At 41.7% G+C, this 19,725-nt stretch overlaps 1 protein-coding gene across 2 annotated transcripts; it reads left to right on the top strand.

The window, feature by feature from the left end:
- The first annotated feature begins 243 nt into the window (after nt 1–243).
- On the top strand, nt 244–19,250 carry mtmr7a (myotubularin related protein 7a). 2 transcript variants are annotated; one of them, XM_034223184.1, is made up of 14 exons: nt 244–735; nt 6,629–6,751; nt 6,922–7,084; nt 7,317–7,474; nt 7,556–7,684; nt 8,882–9,016; nt 9,913–10,045; nt 11,490–11,599; nt 12,671–12,796; nt 13,465–13,514; nt 13,591–13,791; nt 14,028–14,162; nt 17,242–17,368; nt 17,479–19,250. In XM_034223184.1, exons 1-14 carry the CDS (start codon nt 454–456, stop codon nt 17,803–17,805), a joined length of 2,199 nt encoding a protein of 732 aa, XP_034079075.1. In that variant the 5' UTR covers nt 244–453; the 3' UTR covers nt 17,806–19,250. The 2 variants fall into 2 exon arrangements, with proteins under 2 accessions (XP_034079075.1, XP_034079076.1); XM_034223185.1 differs by lacking the exon at nt 244–735 and adding an exon at nt 5,770–6,095 and having other exon boundaries at nt 17,479–17,805.
- Nucleotides 19,251–19,725: the final 475 nt, after the last annotated feature.

Raw genomic sequence — 19,725 nt, 5'->3', positions numbered from 1 at the left:
ACAACCATTATTTTGATCACAAATAATGCATTTTTCAATGTAATGAGTATTATTTACGTTAACGAGGTAAATAGGCAAACAAAACAATGTTTTCCAAAAGAACTACGCATCGTATTCTCTCTTGAATGACAATATGCCTGCACTTCACCTCTAAGGTGCGCAATAAAATATTGCGCAATATATGCCTGTGAGGCTGTGAACGTGCTGCGCGCGCCCGAAGAATGAACCGTGATATCAACATACATTCAAATATATTTACAAGATAAACACATACTACGAGTACCGTAGGCTAGCAGACGAGTACTATGCCGCCCAAAAAAAGGCCACTGCTGCCGACGGGGTCTACAAGCCTGGCTAGTTTTGGTTTTCTCACAAAGAAACAAAAAACAGCTTTTGACAACCAAAATGCACCTGCTAGCGTGACAGCTAGCACTAACCTTGCAGCTACGGAGGATGCTGTCTTTGCTAGCGGACCTGATGCTGTTGAATGTAGGACCACCTGCACACACGAAGAAAGTTCCGAAGCGGAGCGGCATGAGGAGGCAGGAGGTACTGCTACAGAAGGACTGCCACTTAACTGGGGACACAATCAGTGGAGATCCTGGAAAGAAAGAAACAACTGGCTGTTTTCAAAGGAGGGTGGTCTTGGATGCCTCGTCTGTAAGGAAGCCAAGACTCTTACTTTCGGAGAAAAAATATGGAACGCATTTGGCGGATGCCTGGATCAATGGGACTGTGAGTAGCCCTGTGCAGAAGCAGTTGCGGGAAAAAATTGACATACACCGCGACTCTATTGCTCATAAACGAGCTGTTGAAATAGCGGAGCTCAAACTAAAACAAGTGCTTCCGAAGAAAGTTGCAGAACTCAGCTCCAGCCTGTTTAATGAGACAGCTAGTTCGTTCAGGGCAGCCTATACTGTCGCTAAAGAAAGGTTGCCTTATACAAAATTGAAACCCATTATGCAACTTAATGAGATGAATGGTGCGACAGTCGGCCCTGCTCACAGATCCGATCATTCATGTGCCCAGATTGTGGAGCACATTGCACAAGAGATGAAAAAGAAATTTATTTCTAATATCAAATCACTTGATTCCCGTTAGGGGCGGATCTACCAGGGTGGCATGGGGTGGCAACTGCCACCCTAAACAATAGCCTTGCCACCCCAGTTGGCATCTTTGTTTTGAAAGAAAAGTTGTGGCTCATCGGACATTTATGAGAGAAAGTCTATAATGTCCGAGTGCAAGTGAATGCAGCACAAGATGCACGTCATGTAACCCCTCCCTCGGTCCTAGCGCGAGAGTGGAAATATGATTGGTGGCGAATTCACTTGAACGTGGGGACGGCGCAAAACGAGAAGCCTTTCGGACCCAAGCACTGAAGGAATGAGGTAGTTGCGGTCTACAATGACAGTGAAGAGAATGTCAAGTTTGGCTGTACTCAGCATTGAATCAAAACGCACTACAGCTGTTGATCTTAATACGTTTGTGAGGCGTTTTGCTGAACAAAATAGTAATCGCCCCATTCAGCTGTAATAGACATGCCAACTTGATGCTCTGCTCACGGATGACTCGATGAGAATAACAAACTGTTAAGATGATGACCTTGTATGCGTGTATATATTTTTTTCTTTGAGGGGGGTCTGCCCCCAAAAAACAGTTTTACGTCCTGAGAAAGTAAAATAAGACGGTGTGTAAAACTACACTGCCCAGCCAACAGAAAGTAACCACTTTGATTTAACTAGGCCAGTAGGTAAGGACCTTCCACTGGATAATAACTGCAGCGATGTTTTAGCTGAATACACGTTTTTTAACCCTAACTGATGCAGTTAGTCACTTCTTTAATTTATTTCGGATGTAAAGTCAAGGTTGTAACTGTATATTAATAATGATATAATTACTTGTTTTTCAAATTTTAAGGAGGGTGAGCAAGCATCTTGATGAACATTCATCATTAACTCCTCCAAAAAATATAGTTTATTCAATAATAAATGAATATGTGAATCATAACAGTTCTTCACTATATCTGTAAAGCGTCTTTGAGCACCTGTAAAAGCGCTAACAAATTAAATCTATTATTATTATTATTATTTATTAACAGTGATTGACAGCTGATAGGAATAATATGATTGTTAATAGTATCATATTCATTCAGACAAACATCGATGAGAGTTAATTAATGTACTTATTGCAGCAGTCTGCATAGATTTGGTTCCCCTGCTGGTCTAAGAGTGAGACAAACTCATTCAGTTATTGTTCAGTTAAAATTCATTAAATTACGTCTGCCACCTTGTAAGGCTTTACTGATGTGTCACAATAATATCACCTATGTGATTGAGTTAAAATATTAATATTGTGGCTTTCCAAGTTAACATTGATGGTAGGGGTGTAACGGTTCACAAACATTTCGGTTCGGTATACCTCGGTTTTTAGGTCACGGTTCGGTTCGGTACGTTTTCGGTACAGCAGAAAAAATGATCACAAAACATTAAATATATTTTTTTAATTATTATTAAACTGTGACTAATGTATTCAAATAAATACAAAATATAGTAAAAATAAACATTAAGGTGCAGCATTTCGATGAACTGAAATAATCTGTATTTGAACTGAACTAGTACCTAAGCAGCCAGTTTGACATTAGGACTTGCTTGTCATTGTATTTTCATGTTGTTTAAAGAAAGATGAACTTGTCCATATTGCTTGCTGAAAGGGCAGATCTGCTGGCACTAACAATGTCTCCTGCTGTGGAGAACACCCTCTCTAGGGACAGAGGTAGCAGACACAGCCAGGTAGCGCTTTGCTACCATGGCAACATAAGGATATTTGGCGTTTGTAATAGCTTTGGCTCGGTCTGAACTCTTTGCGAGTGGTGGAGGCTTACATGCTAGCAGGAGTTGGGTTTGCACTTCAGTCTTTTTTCTTTTGGTACCGGTGATATTCACGTTCGGGTGATGCCTTTTCAAATGAGTGTGCAAGTTTGATGTATTGCCAGCCGCGTAACCAATGTTAGTTGAACAATGCCGACAAACAGCTTTGGTTCGGTCCACCTGTCATTGTCCGTCATCCTTGTATGTAACTGCGAAACCAAAATGTTCCCAAACCGGAGACTTCAATGATGCTGGAGGATTTTCAGCTCAACTTTATCTGCGTTCGCCATTTCGACAGTTCCTCAAATTACTGACTACATTTGAACGCATCCCTGTGACCAGCTCTCATAGTATGCCTCTCGTCCAATGAAATGACTTGGTCGCTCTATGATATAGATTACTTCCAGAAAGTTGTTCATGTTCTCAATTTTTTACGTTTAACGCTATATTTGTTCGGTACACACGTGTACCGAACCGAAGGGCTCGTACCGAATAATTTCAGTACGGGTACGTGTACCGTTACACCCCTAATTGATTGATATGATTGCGATTTAAATCAGCATATACTTCTGTCATGGGATGCCACCCCTCAAAATCTCCTGCCACCCTCTTGCCACCCCATGAATATTTGTCTAGATCCGCCCCTGATTCCCGTATTAGTCTAACGCTAGACGAAAGCACAATTCATGGACGGGCATACATGATTATTTATGTCAGGTGCGATGTCACTGGGAATGGAGATATGGACAATGTGTATTTTGACATTGTTGAACTGGACCAGGGCACTGATGCAGAGTCGCTGTGTAGCGCACTGAAAAACAGCCTCCAGGCGGGGGGAATGGATGAAGAGTTTCTTCGTAAAAACCTAATTAGCATAGCCACAGACGGTGCTGCCGTGCTAACCGGGAGACAGAATGGACTCATAGCCAGGCTGAAAAAGGATTTCCCTCGTCTTCAGGCAGTTCATTGTCTAGCTCATCGTTTGGAATTAGCGGTGAATGATTCATTGAAGGCTGTGGCAGGCTGTAATCATTTAGAGTTTTTCCTCGCTAAACTCTATTCTCTTTACCACCAGTCCACGAAAAACGCCAGGGAGTTAGAGGAAGCGGCTGCGGAACTGAACATGCAGATTCTGAAAATCGGACAAGTCTTTACAATTAGATGGGTTTCCAGCAGTTACAACACTGTCAAAGCTGTGCTGAAGGACTTCCCAGTGTTAGCACATCACTTTAAATCTGCTAGTGAAGATGGCTCACGTTCCGGTGCAGAGAAAGCCAAGTACACTGGTTTACTAAAGCATCTGACATCCACTGGATTCCTCACTGATTTAGCGACAATGAAAGACGTGTTACGTGAATTACAAAGTCTCTCCCTGAAACTACAGAAATGTGACACGTCCCTGGTTGATGTAAGCCGCTACATACATCAGACGATCGAGGTGCTCTCTGCCATGAAGGACAACGATGGGAAAACTGAACTAAAAGTCAAAGCGGGCATAACAAGCGGCCAGTTCAAAGGGGTTGATATTAGAGAAACTCAACCTAAAGTAAAGAAGTCCCAATTTTACCAGTCAATCCTTGATAATCTCACCAGGCGTCTCCCCGATAGTGAGCTGGTAACTATGTTGAAGCCTCTGGATCAGCACTTCTGGCCAAAAGAGAGGACAGAGCTTGTTCTGTTTGGAGAAAGTGAGGTGGGGAAGTTTGCTAAACTTCTCGGAGAGTCCGCAACTGAAGCTGTCAGTGAGTTCAGAGACTGGAAACTTCAACAACAAGGCAAGGAACATCAGGGTAAAACCTTGAAAAGAATGATAGTGGCGAGCAACACTGTTCTTCCGACATCTGCAGAGTGCGAGAGGGGCTTTTCGGCATGCAATGACACCGACTGCAAGACCAGGAACCGGCTGCGAGCCAGAAGCCTCAATGCATTGTTGTTTGTGGACTTAAATGGGCCTCCTATCAACAAATTTGACCCTTTCCCATTCATCCAATCGTGGATAAATAAAGGACATCGGACTTCCACATCATGGGTTCCAGGACCGCGACCACAGCCTGCTGAAAACAGACCACTTTGGGCTATTTTATCTGCGTAAAGGTGCGTGTGTGTGTGCGTGTGTGTATGTTTGTTGGACCACGTAAAGTGAAGTCAGTCTCTCTCTCTCGTTTTATCTGTGAGAGCTAATTTTTGTATTTTCTTTAATTTGTATAGCTCTTACGTTGTTATTGATTGTGAACGAGTTCATGTGTTTGAGCATGCGCAGTCTGTCCTGAAGTTGTGGAGAGAGAGTAAAACCTAATAAACGGAGGCGCTGTTTGTGACGCTCCACAAGTACAGAGTTCCTGAGTTTTTGTGATTTTGTAATTATCTTTGAAGCCCTAACACATCAGACACTAATTGTATACTCTCAAGGGTGTGCAATATATACCATCAGTTGGAGTCTGCACCTCCAAGGTGCGCAATACATTATTGCGCAATCTATGCCTGTGTGCGTGCGCGCCTGCACGTGCGCGCGTGCTGGCGCAGGCATGCGTTAGTTTTAAAGACCCCCATAGAGCTCAGTTTATAACTCGAACCCTGGTTATAACCATGGTTATAACCGGCTCATTTAGCCTACTATGTTGACAGTTCAAAGACGGTCATTTTCAAACAGCATACATTTAAGTTACTATAGCAAATTAGATTCACAGGTGAACATGTTTAGCCTATGTTAATCACTACCGTTCTGAAAAAAGCTTCTCTCACCATAATAACGTTAGCTTGAATTTTAGCTAGCTATTTGTGAATAAAGCACTCCATTGACCAATAATGCAAAAAATAAATAACAATAGTAATTTCAGTGAAGATTAGCGGTAAAACAAATGTTCTTCTTCGATGTCTTGAGGTGAGAAAATGTCTAAAATGAACTTACTTTGCACGGTGAACACTTACATTAATTTAAGCTAATGTAACTTTGGTCAGCTCGAGACCTGAATCCCCCTTTAACACTCGATACTGGGCGGGCTCTAGGACCCAGCGGTGTAGCTCCCATGAAGACTCCAGGCAGCAGATATTATGGCAGCGTTTACCTGCGCGCTACTGACGAACAACCGTAACCATTTAATCTAACCTACTGCATATTGTTTTTATAATATCGCACACATGCTGTGCTGTTGGTAGTCGTATCGTGACTGGTGCAGGAAGCTGCGGCTCATCTCTCAGCTGCTGATGGAGCACATCCGACTGCCAAAGGTAACCTCGGGTCTGGCTGCACTGATTAGCTACATTTCCGCACTGAACACCAGTGTCCCCTCAGCACAAACAGCCACGATCACTGCAGTATTAATGCAATTATGTAAACAAACAGGAATAATTAAAGGGTGTGGCCACGTAGGCCACGTAGGCAGCCAGGGTCCTCCTGCTTTCAGCCATAGTGTGTGTGTGTGTGTGTGTGTGTGTGTGGTGTGTGTGTGTGTGTGTGTGTGTGTGTGTGTGTGTGTGTGTGTGTGTGTGTGTGTGTGTGTGGTGTGTGTGGTGTGGTGTGTGTGTGTGTGTGTGTGTGTGTGTGTGTGTGTGTGTGTGTGTGTGTGTGTGTGTGTGTGTGTGTGTGTGTGTGTGGTGTGTGTGTGTGTGTGTGTGTGTGTGTGTGTGTGTGTGTGTGTGTGTGTGTGTGTGTGTGTGTGTGTGTGTGTGTGTGTGTGTGTGTGTGTGTGTGTGTGTGTGTGTGTGTGTGTAGCTGAGGATGATGAGGCTGTCTCATGTTGTTATTGCTCTTCCTCCTGCAGGTGGACAATGTCAGGCTGCTGGACAGAATCTCTCCCAGAAGAAGTAGGGTGGGCACCCTCTATCTGACAGCCACACACACCATCTTTGTGGAGAACGAGGCTGGAGTGCGCAATGAAACATGGGTAGGCAGTAGCACAACTACTGAGTAAAAACAGTGAAGGCCTCATATTTAAGGAACAATGCACATGCTGTTGACAATACATTATGTTTTTTTAGGTTGTCACTGTGCATCCATGCTGTGCTTTGTATTTGCAACACAAGGCCCATATTGACCTTCCATATCTCTTCCCAGGTGCTTCACAGTTTGGTGTGCAGTTTGGAGAAACAAGCCGCCACAGCCTCAGGATCTTCTCTGCTCATTCACTGCAAGAACTTCCAGGTCCTAAACTTTGTCATCCCCAGAGAGCGGGAGTGCCATGATGTCCACCTGTCCCTACAGAGACTCTCCCAGCCAGGTAACCTTTAGGCGGTGTAAACAGGGGCACCACCAGGGATTTTGGGCCCCATGAAAAGATATCACATTGGTTACTTAAACATTTTTTTCTTAATGTACTAAAATTGTTTGGGCCCCTGTCAGTCACGGGCCCTTAGAATCGTCCTAACTTTTCACCTCCTTACGGCGCCCCTGGGTGGAAATCCCACATTTCATCACTTCGAAATTATATTGACTCTTGTTGTTTGTTGCAGAGCGTCCCGATGAGCTGTATTGCTTCTCCTATAAGCCTAACATTGATGCCGAGGAGAGACGGCCGGAATGGGACTTTTTGGACCTCAGGGCTGATTACCGCAGAATGGGGCTGCCAAACTCCCTGTGGAAACTCTCCTCTGTCAACCAACACTACAAGGTTAGTTAGCTGACCTCTGATTATTTTTATCCCAATATGGACATTGCAGAAGTTTGGAATTCGGTTTTGTTTTTCTCAAAGGTGAGTGACACGTACCCAGCTGACCTGTTTGTGCCTGAGTCGGCCACACCTCCGGTCATCGTGGGGAGTTCCAAGTTCAGAAGCAGAGGCCGATTTCCTACTCTGTCCTACTACTCCAAAGAAAATCATGTAAGTTGACAACATACATTTGCTTTTTATATTTTCCATATTCTCCCTGTGACAACTTGAGTTAATTTAAGAGTCCAATACATTTATCAAGCTCTGACAGTGATGTGTAGGGTTTGTAGCAACCCTGAACAAGCAAAGTAGTAAATAAAATAACACGTAGATAAGATAATTATATTAAGATGCAACATGTCATTATCACAACATTTATTTTTCGCTGGCTTTAATTGAAAAAAAAGTAAATATTACGTAACTAGCAGTAAAAATGTAAAACGTTTGCTGATATTTTATCAAATAAAGCCTGAAATAATAAAAGGTGTAACAGTTGATTTGTATTGCAACAGTGTTGGTTTAGTATACTTTTCTCAGTTTGTCTACATGTACTTCTTCTACAACACAGCCTGACTACAGGAAAGTATGAGACTTTGTTTCTGTGAAGATGGAGGGCAAAACTGTTATATTGTCCATTTCAGTTATTATTAATCAAATAAAATTGGCTTGTTTGTTTCATGGCAACATCTTATCTTGCCAAGGTAACAGGAATAGACATGCAACTACAGATTACTAAAATACATAGGACAGAAAATATATAAAAAATAAGGAACCCATTTGAAAGAAATCTCTTTCAAAAATTGATTTATTTTTCATCTACAATCACCATAATAAGCCTGCATTTTGTAACACAAGAGAGAAGCTCATGGATTCTAAACAGGCACTTTGTCAAGCGTACAAGCACTCCTCCGAGGAGACGTCTACCCTGTAAATAAATCAAACCATGAATCAATTCCATTTTCTATATTTGAATCAGGAATAAGCCATGACATTTGTAATGCCTTCTATTAACCCTCAACCGGACAGTTGGGAGTGCTTTATGAGTGTGAGGTCAGCTTCCCAGGGTTCGGGTCCTGCGTGAGGAGCTCAGTTCGTACAAAGGGGCTCCGCTCTGGTTAAAGAAGGGAGACTCGCACAACAGCAGTCTCTGGGACTTTCCCCTGTGGCTATTAAATGGAGATTGTTTGGTTGATATTTAATTGAAATTGAAAATGCAGGGAAAGAAAAAGCACTGTGAATTTGTATTCTCCCTGATTCTCACATTTTGGATTTTCTTTATTTCTCAATGTCATCCAAAGTAATAATTCTTAAAGTATGAGGAGAGAAAACATTCCTGTTTGAAGCTGATTGCCTCTTGCCTCCTCCCAGGCTGCCATCTGCCGCAGCAGTCAGCCCCTGTCAGGTTTCAGCGCTCGATGCCTGGAGGACGAGCAGATGCTGGAGGCCATCTTGAGGTCCAATCCCCACAGCGACTTCATGTATGTGGTGGACACCAGGCCTAAGGTGAGCCCTTTGTGCCTAAGGAACAGCCTGTGTAAATACAACTCTTACAGTACTATGCTGTGTGTTCAGGTGGGCTTTGTTTTCTATACTGCCAGCTGGATGTGCTCGCCTTGAGCCTTGAAAACATCCTGGCTATTTGCTTGTTGAATCAAATGTTATGCAACAGGTTTTTTGAAATACTTTTTGTCTCAAAAAAGTGTGTTTAATTCTGCAGATAGCTGTAACAATCTTTCAAAAATTGATGCAAGCACCAAAACGTCCATGTTCATCCCTCTGGGGATGCTAATGTAAAAACCTGTTAGCCACCATTTTCCAAGATGGCTGCCATTTCCAAGATATTTTAAACACTGGATACATTTTGGGAATTTGGTATTGAATTATTTGTTTTGACTACTGGGAGGTCAAATTTACAATTTTAAGAAACTTCTTCAGAGCTTTTTTTTGTCGTTTTTAAATACAAAATGTGTGGCTTATTAGGAAGCATTGTGCCACTAAAGCACAACATAAGTTACTGAACACCATGATCTCACAAGTACTACCTCTACCACTACACTCCTAAACCCAAACCCATTACGAGGCATGTGTGGCTACCCTGTTTTAGATTTGCAGATTTTTTTGATTGTATGGCTCAGATATGGTAAAAATACCTGAATTGTAGTTTGAATTTGTTTGTACAGTACTAGGTCAAACATGTATGTTTTTAACACCAAGATCCTTCATACATGGCAAAAAATGACACTTCTAAACCATCATTGGTGGCCAACTTGGATTTTTGAGTGGCTAACAGGCTTTTTCTAAAGTGTACCTGGAAGGAGGACCCAATTTTAGTTCCACTTTTGAAAGATTTCCCTTTTGAAAGACTCTGGCAATCCCAATATATCAAATGTATTTTTCAGCTGAATGCAATCGCAAACCGAGCTGCAGGAAAAGGATACGAAAACGAAGACAACTACTCCAACATTAAATTCCAGTTCATCGGAATCGAGAACATCCACGTGATGAGAAACAGCCAACAGAAAATGATGGAAGGTAATTATCCAATCCTTACTGCAAGGGCTTTTCACAATGATTTTAGATGTATTTACTGTTAAAGCTCCAGCATAGCATTCATCACTGTGTCAGAAATATTTCACCACATCAATGTTTGCGAAACGAAATGTATATTTTCCGGCATTGTCTTGTTTAAAGTCCGCTGCTTCTTCACATTACTATAGCAGAGCGGGACCCCACGCTACCCCTGTGGCTTTCAGGCCTCAAATGAGCCCATAGGAGAATTTCTGGGTATTGTGCAGGGGTGCTCCTAGGAAGACTTTGAATCCATCTGGATTTTTTTTCTGAGCTATTTTGGTTCCCCGGAGTGGACAATCCGGGAGCTTATCCCCCAAAGAGAGACAGAGGGCGTGAGAATTATGCGATTTCAAGTCTGAAAAGTTATAGCTGCTCTTAGTTGTGATAACTCTGTGCCCCCTGGCAGGACAAGGGAAGTCTTTAAATGCTGGAGACTGCCCCTCAGAGCCCGCCTGACTCCCTACCCTCTACTCTGCACACTTCAATGAGATTCCAAAGACCCCCTGGCTGGCAGCATTAGCTCAAATATTTCTTCAGAGTGGAAGTCTGCCCTACTAGTGTTATGGAAGGTTGAATAAACCCACTCACCTGTGTGCTCTCCCATCTGTGGCCTCAGAGCACTTTTACAGGTCAGCACACTGATAAGGTGTCAGCAAAAAATTATTTGTCACCTATGTCAACAGCCTAATGAGTGTGGAGTGAGCAGATGTTTTGATCGGTTATCTAAACAAGTGTCTAAATTACGAATAGTAATGTGATAAATCGTCCTGAGCAAATACAATGTCATACAAGGAGAAACAGGTTCACGTCACCCCGTGAGTCAACTTGCAAATATTTACATTGAACCCTGACGAAAATAATAATTTTAGGTTTCAGATTTACAATATAAACAAACACAATGCAGGAAGCCTTATGGTTCAGAAATGGATTTGTATTTGTGTGCCTTGACTGGGATATTTTTCGTTTGAGAATGGCTTCTGTTCAACATTTATGTACTAAAATACCTAACCATGAGATGAAGAGTCTACTCACGTACAGTGGTTCTCTTGCTTTTTTTACTCTTCTTGTTTAGAGAAAGATACAAGATAAAGAGATAAGTCCTGTGGACAGGGGATCACCAAAGTTAGTAGGATTCATCCTCAGGGAAACATGAATATCATTTCAAATTTTCATGGGAGTCCGTGTCTCTGGACTAAGTGTTGACAGACTGGGGTCCAAATTATCCATTATGTTAAAAGCTGAAGAAAATCAGTTTTTAATTGAAACCTGCGTGGCATACTGTGCTGAATTCCCAATACATGTGCAGTCTTGGAGGTCAGTGCTGTGAATGTTAGGTTTAATAAAGTGCAATGATCAGGTATGCTCCGTGTTTCCTGCCAGTGAGACAGCTGTGTTGTGCTTACAGTGTGTGAGCTGCGCTCCCCCTCCATGTCCGACTTCCTGGAAGGACTGGAGAGCTCTGGCTGGCTGAAGCACATCAAAGCTGTTTTGGATGCAGGCATATTTATTGCTAAGGTCAGTCTGGAGGTTAATCCCGTGTGTGTGTGTGTGTGTGTGTGTGTGTGTGTGTGTGTGTGTGTGTGTGTGTGTGTGTGTGTGTGTGTGTGTGTGTGTGTGTGTGTGTGTGTGTGTGTGTGTGTGTGTGGTGTGTGTGTGTGTGTGTGTGTGTGTGTGTGTGTGTGTGTGTGTGTGTGTGTGTGTGTGTGTGTGTGTGTGTGTGTGTGGTGTGTGTGTGTGTGTGTGTGTGTGTGTGTGTGTGTGTGTGTGTGTGTGTGTGTGTGTGTGTGTGTGTGTTGTGTGTGTGTGTGTGTGTGTGTGTGTGTGTGTAGTGTGTGTGTGTGTGTGTGTGTGTGTGTGTGTGTGTGTGTGTGTGTGTGTGTGTGATCTTGTCTGTCTGTAAGTTGCAACTAATGAGACGCTAACTGTATGTGCAAACTAGATCATGCAATACATTTTTATGGTACCGTCACAGATCTACATTAAATAGGATGGACAAAATAATAGAAAAACTAACGGTATAAGACAAAACACTTCAACAGCACCTCAAACAGCCTCCAAAAGGAGTATTTCATATTGCTCCTCTCTTCGTGTGCCTCTGGGTCCCCCTCGCATGCTGTGTGTTGTGGGTGTGTCCGTGTAAAGGAAAGCAGGCAGACAGACAGTGCTGTTTTTAATATAGCTTTGGCACGAATAGCCTATACTGTGATCATTTAATTATTCTGGTTTTTTTGGGCTGTTTCCTCGCAATGCAAATGTTAGGTGGCTGGGGACCACCGGGGTTAGCTTATGGGGTGCCTCCTGTAAATATACATGTTTAATTTCAATGGATTACTGGCAGAAACTCAGATTTGTTTTCATTTTGAAATACCTCCGATGCAACTACAATATTGTTGAAAATATCAGGAGAACACATCTTCACAAGGCCTTCATTGGGGTGATTTACCAGGTTTATCTAAAGTTGCTAGCTTTAGAAATATAAAAATGCTTTTTGACTGCAGTAGTTATTTTTCAATGTATTATTTTACAGATTTTTGTTCATGCAATGCACAGTGCATAAATTGACTGAATGAGTTTGTGTGTGTGCAGGCTGTTGCAGAGGAGGGGGTCAGTGTCCTGGTGCACTGCTCAGACGGGTGGGACCGCACCACTCAGGTGTGTTCAGTGGCCTGTGTGCTGCTGGACCCTCACTACAGGACCCTCCGAGGACTCATGGTAGATAATAAACCTTTACCCTTTTCTATTTAAGTTACAGTGTAGAACTGAAGATTTGAGAAGCATCGTAAATGTCACATACCTCTCTGCTACTCTGTATCTTATTCTAAAGTTCAGTTATGAGAGAGTGGGAATATGATACAGAGTGTACCAAAGGCTGTGTTTGGCTGTATCTAATTGAAGTCCTGTGAGGCTTGTTCCTCTAATCAGTAAAGTTTAGGCAGGGTAACATGGATTCCACTAAGACCCACTAAGCCTAATAGACAAGCCTGTTTTTCTGAATTTGACGTTTAATTTGGGGGGAAATCACCCCACACAGAGGGTGAGGAGGTTCAGTCATTCTGCTGGATTACCTTTGCAATATGTCTAAGATTTACAGAGCTGGAAGGGAAGTTCTTTTCGGAGAAAAACCAAAGATACCAGAAAAAATATTCTCTGAGATTATTAAATCCTTCATTTGCAAGAAAAAAAGAAAATGCTCTCATAGTAAAGTCGCAAATTCCCAAATAGGTTATGAAACCACTTTGAAAGCTTGGATCAACCACAGACATTTGTTTATTGGAATATTATCCCCCCCAGCTCTGTCATTGTTTGTATTTGTTTAACCTACAATCACCCTGATACACCGTGTGCTTTTTATTACATTTCAAGTTTTTTTCTACTCTAAGGTTCTAATTGAGAAAGACTGGATCTCATTTGGACACAAGTTCTCTCACAGGTTTGACTGTTAAATATTACTTTCCTAGCATCTTTGATGTCTAGTTTTGATCTAACCGTTGTGTCCTCCTCTTCAGATGCAACCACCTGCAGGGAGACCCTAAAGAGGTCTCTCCGGTCATCGACCAGTTCCTGGAATGCGTCTGGCAGCTCATGGAGCAGTTCCCCTGCGCCTTTGAGTTCAACGCGAGGTTCCTCATCACCATTCACAGCCACATCTACTCCTGCCAGTACGGCAACTTCATTGGCAACAACCAGCGGGAGAGGACAGAGCTGGGGTGAGATTTAAACCTGCCGCCGCCATTACTTTCTTTTCCTTTTCACAGCACAGACATCTTGTCAGTGAGAGGAGACTGATTGCTGAGGAGGAGTGACAGTTGAACAGTTTATCACCAGGATTATGCAAATTGAGACGACTCTTGCTAGAAACCAACCAAAAGATGTTTTCTAAATCCATGTTGTTCCTGCATTCTCCATGATTTGATTCTGTCTTTATCTCTTTACATTCATACAGACTGCGAGAGAAGACTCACTCTCTTTGGAGTTATCTGTGGATGAACCGGGCCGACTACATCAACCCTCTGTACCGACCCGACCACAGCCAGACTCAGGGGCTCCTCCGGCCCTCCACCGCCCCCTACTGCTTTAAGTAGGTCCTCACAAATAGTGACAACACATGCATCTGAGGTTTAAGATCTGGGGCCTCATTTATAAAGGGATATACGGTAAAAAAATGGCGTACGCCAGTTTCTACGAAATGTTGGCGATTTATAAAATACTAACTTGACGGGAAAACATGCGGTCCTCCACGCAAACTCTAACCCATGCGTACGCACTAAGCACAAAAACGGGAGAGACGAGAAACTGCAACACCGTTGGCAGAAGGAAGAAATATGTGGATATAATACCATAAACAAAATGTTACCTCTCATTTATCATATATGAAGAATTCATTTTCAAACATTGATTAAAGCCAATCTTAAAATGATTAAACAAACGCCTGTGTGAGACTCCTCAGTGCACACAAAACATAACTTGGAGAAATAAATAAATACGGAAATGTTATTGATCACCCCTCGAATATGTTCTCTTGTTAAGAAATGTATTCTCATAAATGATGCGGTAAACAGAAGGACAGAATTACTTTAAACTGACGCCCTTTTGCTTTTCTATAGGTTGTATAGATACGAGCATGGTTTTATATACTATCATCATGTTTAATCATGTTTTGTGCCGTTCGCCAATAGCCTGCATTATAAGTAATTGTCCTGTCTCCGCTACAAACACACTGCCTGAGGAAGCTTAGGCTATGTGTATTTTTTTTGTCATTAACCTTTTTCAGACCACTTATTTATTTATGTTGGTGACGATCCGACCTCCATGTTGCTACTCTGGTTCAAACTGCATCCACCAAACAATATGATTTATCTCGACCTCCCCAAAATAACCTAAATCTGACACGGGCCCTTTCTCATTTCTCTAACTCCCCTCCTCGACTCCTATCCTCAAGACTTAGTCCCGCCCACAGGAGATGCGAGCGGAGGAGAGAGGAGGGGAACCGAGGAGAGAGGACTCAGAGGAGGGGAAGCAGCAGGCGGTTAGAGAAATGAGAACTCCTCTCCTCTGAGCGGTCATTTTAAAGAGACGTCCATTAATGATGACAGGAGGCACAGCAGCCCTCTGTCTGATGGACAGATGTGTTCATGACCACTTATATATTTACTTTCAATTCATTCACAGTGCGGTATAATGAGACAATAACAGGCTACAGATGCGGACACAGACACACATATATATATTTATATAAATATATACAATTTCAAAATCAAACAGAGCACTCTCATAATAACGTAACACTATCAGAGACTGGATATATCCCCCCCCCTCTCTGGTCGCTACAATGAGGGAAATAAATTACGGGCCAAAAGTTTTATTTACAAGTATTAAAAGTAAGCAGAGGACACCAAACCAACTGAGACCTGTCTGTCCGCTGCATCTACGCACTGTACAACACACACACACACACACAGCTCCTAAAGCATAATCAGGCTACAGCCGTTGTGTATTTTATTATGTGAAGCACTAAATGGTTTTAGAAAAATATCGACTCTTTGTTTGTAGATATCTACTAAACTAAAGCAAATAAAGAGAGTCGGCCTGTTATACTGAGTGATATATATATTTTACACACTGCTCTGCTTTCTGCACGGACCTCACAGCTGTTCTCTCTGTAAACATCGCATTGCGATGAGAGCAGTTAATAAAATAATATCCAGGGGATGCATGCAGAGCTGTCATTGGCTGAGATAAGTCCGGCCGTGCGTCACGACGCTTTGAAACATCTCTGTTCCCGGAAATGCATCCACGAAGGAGCCGTGGAGGACCCATCAGTGTATCCTCGGTTATAGCTCCTCGACGCTCCATCCCCGAAGTGCATTTAGAGAAATGAGATGTCCTTCAACATAGCGTGCTAAAATTTATTTGCGGGTCACTACCGGAGGACCGAGGAGGGGGATTTGATGAAATGAGAAAGGGCCACGGTGTGAGATGTCTTTTTTTTTAGCTGTTCAGTCGTCATTTCCTGCGATCTTCTTCCTGCAGTCAGTCAAAATGAATCGGCGTTTCTTTGACTATTTATAGGCAAATATGGGCGTGACGTGAAGCCCGCAAAAGCTGCGCCGCATTTCGAGTTGATTGTGATTTATAAAAGGGAAACAGGCGGAGGAAGTGCCGTACGCACTTCCCTCGCCGGTACGCAATGTTTTGTGAATCGGAAAATGTCGGAACATTTCTGTACCTATTTTTTTTTTATTTCTACTACGTAAGCAACCTTCCCACGTGAATCCTACGCACAGCGTTATAAATGAGGCCCCTGGTATCTCCTGTTACTTGTATGTTTAAAAAACACTATGAAGCAAAGGCTGGAAAAATAATTGATGTTTTAAGCTCTTTACACATCAGTAGTGCTTTGTCCTTGCAATTAATACATTAAGGGATTTCTGTCATTAATACTTTACTCAGGACTGATAGGGTCACACAACATGTCAATATCTATTATGAAATATTACACACATTTGATAATAGTGCTCTGAAATATCTTCTACAAATATAACTAACAGCTACAATAAAGTGATCTGATGGAAAAAATAACATTCTCTCAGACATATTAAAAGATGGAGTCCTGCCATTACTACAGTATCATACTAGTAGCTCCACCTTCCCTACACATCACCCAATTATCCACAATGGTGAATATGTTTTTATTAGTTGCTAAAACTGTACTGAAAACACAGAAAGACGTTTAAATATTTCAAAAATAATATTGAATAATAATAATTTGAGTTTCTTTATGCTTTTTTGCATCTTCCACAAAATTATGGTAACCAAGGCTAATGAGTTTGACCTATACTTAGAGATTAGATAATAAAAACAAAACGCCAAACTTTATTCTCCTTTCAACATGGAAGAAGGTGGTCAAAACCACTCTGTTCTTACCTTTCACAATAAAAGCCCAAAAAAAGGGTACATGGTGTAGCTGTGTACCAGAGGGAACTTAACTTTGCTAAAAGACAAAGTGTATAAATAGTTGGATGCATTGTTCTGAATAATTAGCTGGCATCAAATTCTTCAAACCTTTTTTCAAATGTTTTCCGGCATATTTACAGGCAAGTATTTTGAATTTCCAGGTCTTCTTATTTCAGAGTTGAATATATTTTTGCTTGGTTCAGGTTTTGGAGAGCACTGTACAACCGCTTTGACCGGGGGATGCATCCTCGACAATCTGTAGAGGATTACCTGAGCGCGATCCAAGAGGAGACTCAGCAGCTGAAGGAGCAGCTGGCTTCACACAAACAGGTAGGACATGGCTATAAATCCATGCTGCTTGATATTTTCAAGAGGCTACTGCAGGGTTTTTCCTCGTTATAGAAAATAACTGTAGTCTTCATGCCTTGTATCATCAATAGAAGATTGCCCAGTTGGAGCAGGAGCAGGAGTGGAGCGTTCCCCAGAAAGCAGTCCCCTTTGATAAGAGCCCCACAGGGTGGACGTTCTGTAATGACATGGCCAACACCCCTCAGGACTACACCGGGGGCTTCTTCACCAGCAGCCCCTGTCAGCCCAGAGCACCAATCACCCTCCAGACCGAGGAGTCCAACAAAACATCCAAATCCATCCTCTCCAACGGCAGCGACCAGGAGTCGGGGATCGCAGACGTGAGCTGTCGTTCCCCCCTCAGCGAGGACAGCACCAGGGACCCCGACTCGGATGAGGCTGCCTACTCAGCCTCCTGAGCACATGTAGCATTTGGTGAAAGGTGTAGCAGCGAGCAGCCGTCCACTGTGCCACTGGGCAAAACACTACTGTACCTATTACTTCCTGTCTCCAGGCAAAATTAGCTGACCATATTTAACTTCTTACCCTGGGGAAGATTCTCAAAGGTGCACATAAAGTAAATACAAAACACAATAACCAGTTAAATGTCAGAGGCATTTCAAATAAACTATTAACCAGATCAAGATAAGAACAATTGTGAACAATTCAATGCAAATGTAAGCAAGAGTGTCTCGTCAAATTCATGATGAGCCATGTAGACGTGTCTGCTTGCTTTTTATGGTCTTCCATACATTTTCATTCATTAGCAATTCTGCTTTAAACCTTACTGTGTGTAATACTCAACAGAGGGACTTTGGTAATCCGTTTTCAAAGCAACATTTAACATATAACAGAGCTCCAAAAACACTCAATTATCATCAAGTTGCATTGCTTGCACTTTAAGATGGAATAATACAATCAATTATAAATTGGAACATTCATGAGCAGATCGAACAATGCCACATGATTTAAAAAAAAGTAAATTAAGATAAAAGAAAAATCCTGACTCAAGCAAATCAACAAAGATAGAAAGAAAACAGAATATGCTGCCGACACATGGTACTTGGCATTCAGAATCTATGTAGCAATATTTGCAAATATTAACTTGTTCTGTTGTGTGTTTTTTTTAGTGAATTTAGAGTTATCCCTTAATAGCCACTGCTGGAAATGTGTCAAGTTTCAACCCCAAAGCGACTGAACTAAACTCACTTGGCACACCACAGGGACCTCTGCTGGGTTCTCGAGTCATTACACTACAATAGCCACCTAGGTATTTCAACTTTATACACAATATCTTGTGAAATTACTCTCCAAGTCATGACAAATTGTCTTTTGAATTGATTTTAAAAAGGGCAACAATAAACATTTGTCAACAATATTTCAACACCAGATTTGCTGTGGACAAACCAAACATCTTACCAAAGGGAATCAAATACTGGTTTAAATAGTGGTTTGTGTTTAGTGATAGGACGACTCATTACTGCACCAGCAGAGACGAGCATGTGAACACGGATATACTGACTGACTTTTCAAATATTGTTTTCCCTCTTGGTGTTAAAATATCTAACTTTAATGCAAAATACCTGCACTCCAATACTGAAAATGAACAATGCAAATATGATCAATTAAGCATGCTAAGATATTTTTGTACTATGATATTTGTTTTTGACTCCTTGCTTTAATGCATGTTGTTTTTATGTGTATGAGAGTCTAAAACGGAGTTCTGAAAGAAAAGAGAGAAAGAGCTTTGTATTGTATTGAGTTTGTGTTCAAGTGGAATAAGAGCCAGATTTGTTAAACTGATACAAATGCAGCATTGTGTTATTTGTGTAAATGTTCTTTTTAAATAAATAAATAAATTATTGTCAATTGTATTTTTTTCTATAAGAGACAGATTACCCAAATGAACATCTGAATATTATCTCAATTCCTGGAAAATAAAACGAAAACGACCTGTACGGCTGTTTTTTTTGTCATTTCAGTGACCCGACCCTTTAAAGAATTTGTCAAACATTTGTTTATAGTATACTGTGTACAATACTGCAAATAAACAGCTGAAAGTACACATACATGAATTTCCACAAAAAAAAGAAATGTCAAATGTTATGAACAAGCTATTTTATTTATTTATACTCTAAACATTAATTTGCAGCTATGTCTTTCTTGTTGAACTGTCTCAATATATTAGCCTTAATGCAAGAAAAAAATATCGACTAGCATCGTGAGATGACACAGAATCGATAGGTACATTAACATACATCATCACTCTATGATAAGAACTCGCGAAGATATTAACAAGAACAGACATCAAAACATGTGGCGCTAGGTAGCTAAAAACG

Source organism: Gymnodraco acuticeps, unplaced genomic scaffold (genome assembly GCF_902827175.1).
Source record: "Gymnodraco acuticeps unplaced genomic scaffold, fGymAcu1.1, whole genome shotgun sequence".
In the NCBI taxonomy this organism is placed as follows: domain Eukaryota; kingdom Metazoa; phylum Chordata; class Actinopteri; order Perciformes; family Bathydraconidae; genus Gymnodraco; species Gymnodraco acuticeps.
Note: the sequence above shows the minus strand (reverse complement) of the source record. Positions and strands in the feature narration are given on the sequence as shown.

Excerpts from the sequence above, each read along its gene's own strand:
- mtmr7a (XM_034223184.1), top strand. The coding sequence starts at position 454 with ATGCTGTCTTTGCTAGCGGACCTGATGCTGTTGAATGTAGGACCACCT. Across the intron at positions 6,752-6,921 it reads GAGTGCGCAATGAAACATGG|GTGCTTCACAGTTTGGTGTG; the intron begins GTAGGCAGTAGC and ends ATCTCTTCCCAG. Across the intron at positions 7,475-7,555 it reads CTGTCAACCAACACTACAAG|GTGAGTGACACGTACCCAGC; the intron begins GTTAGTTAGCTG and ends TTTTTCTCAAAG.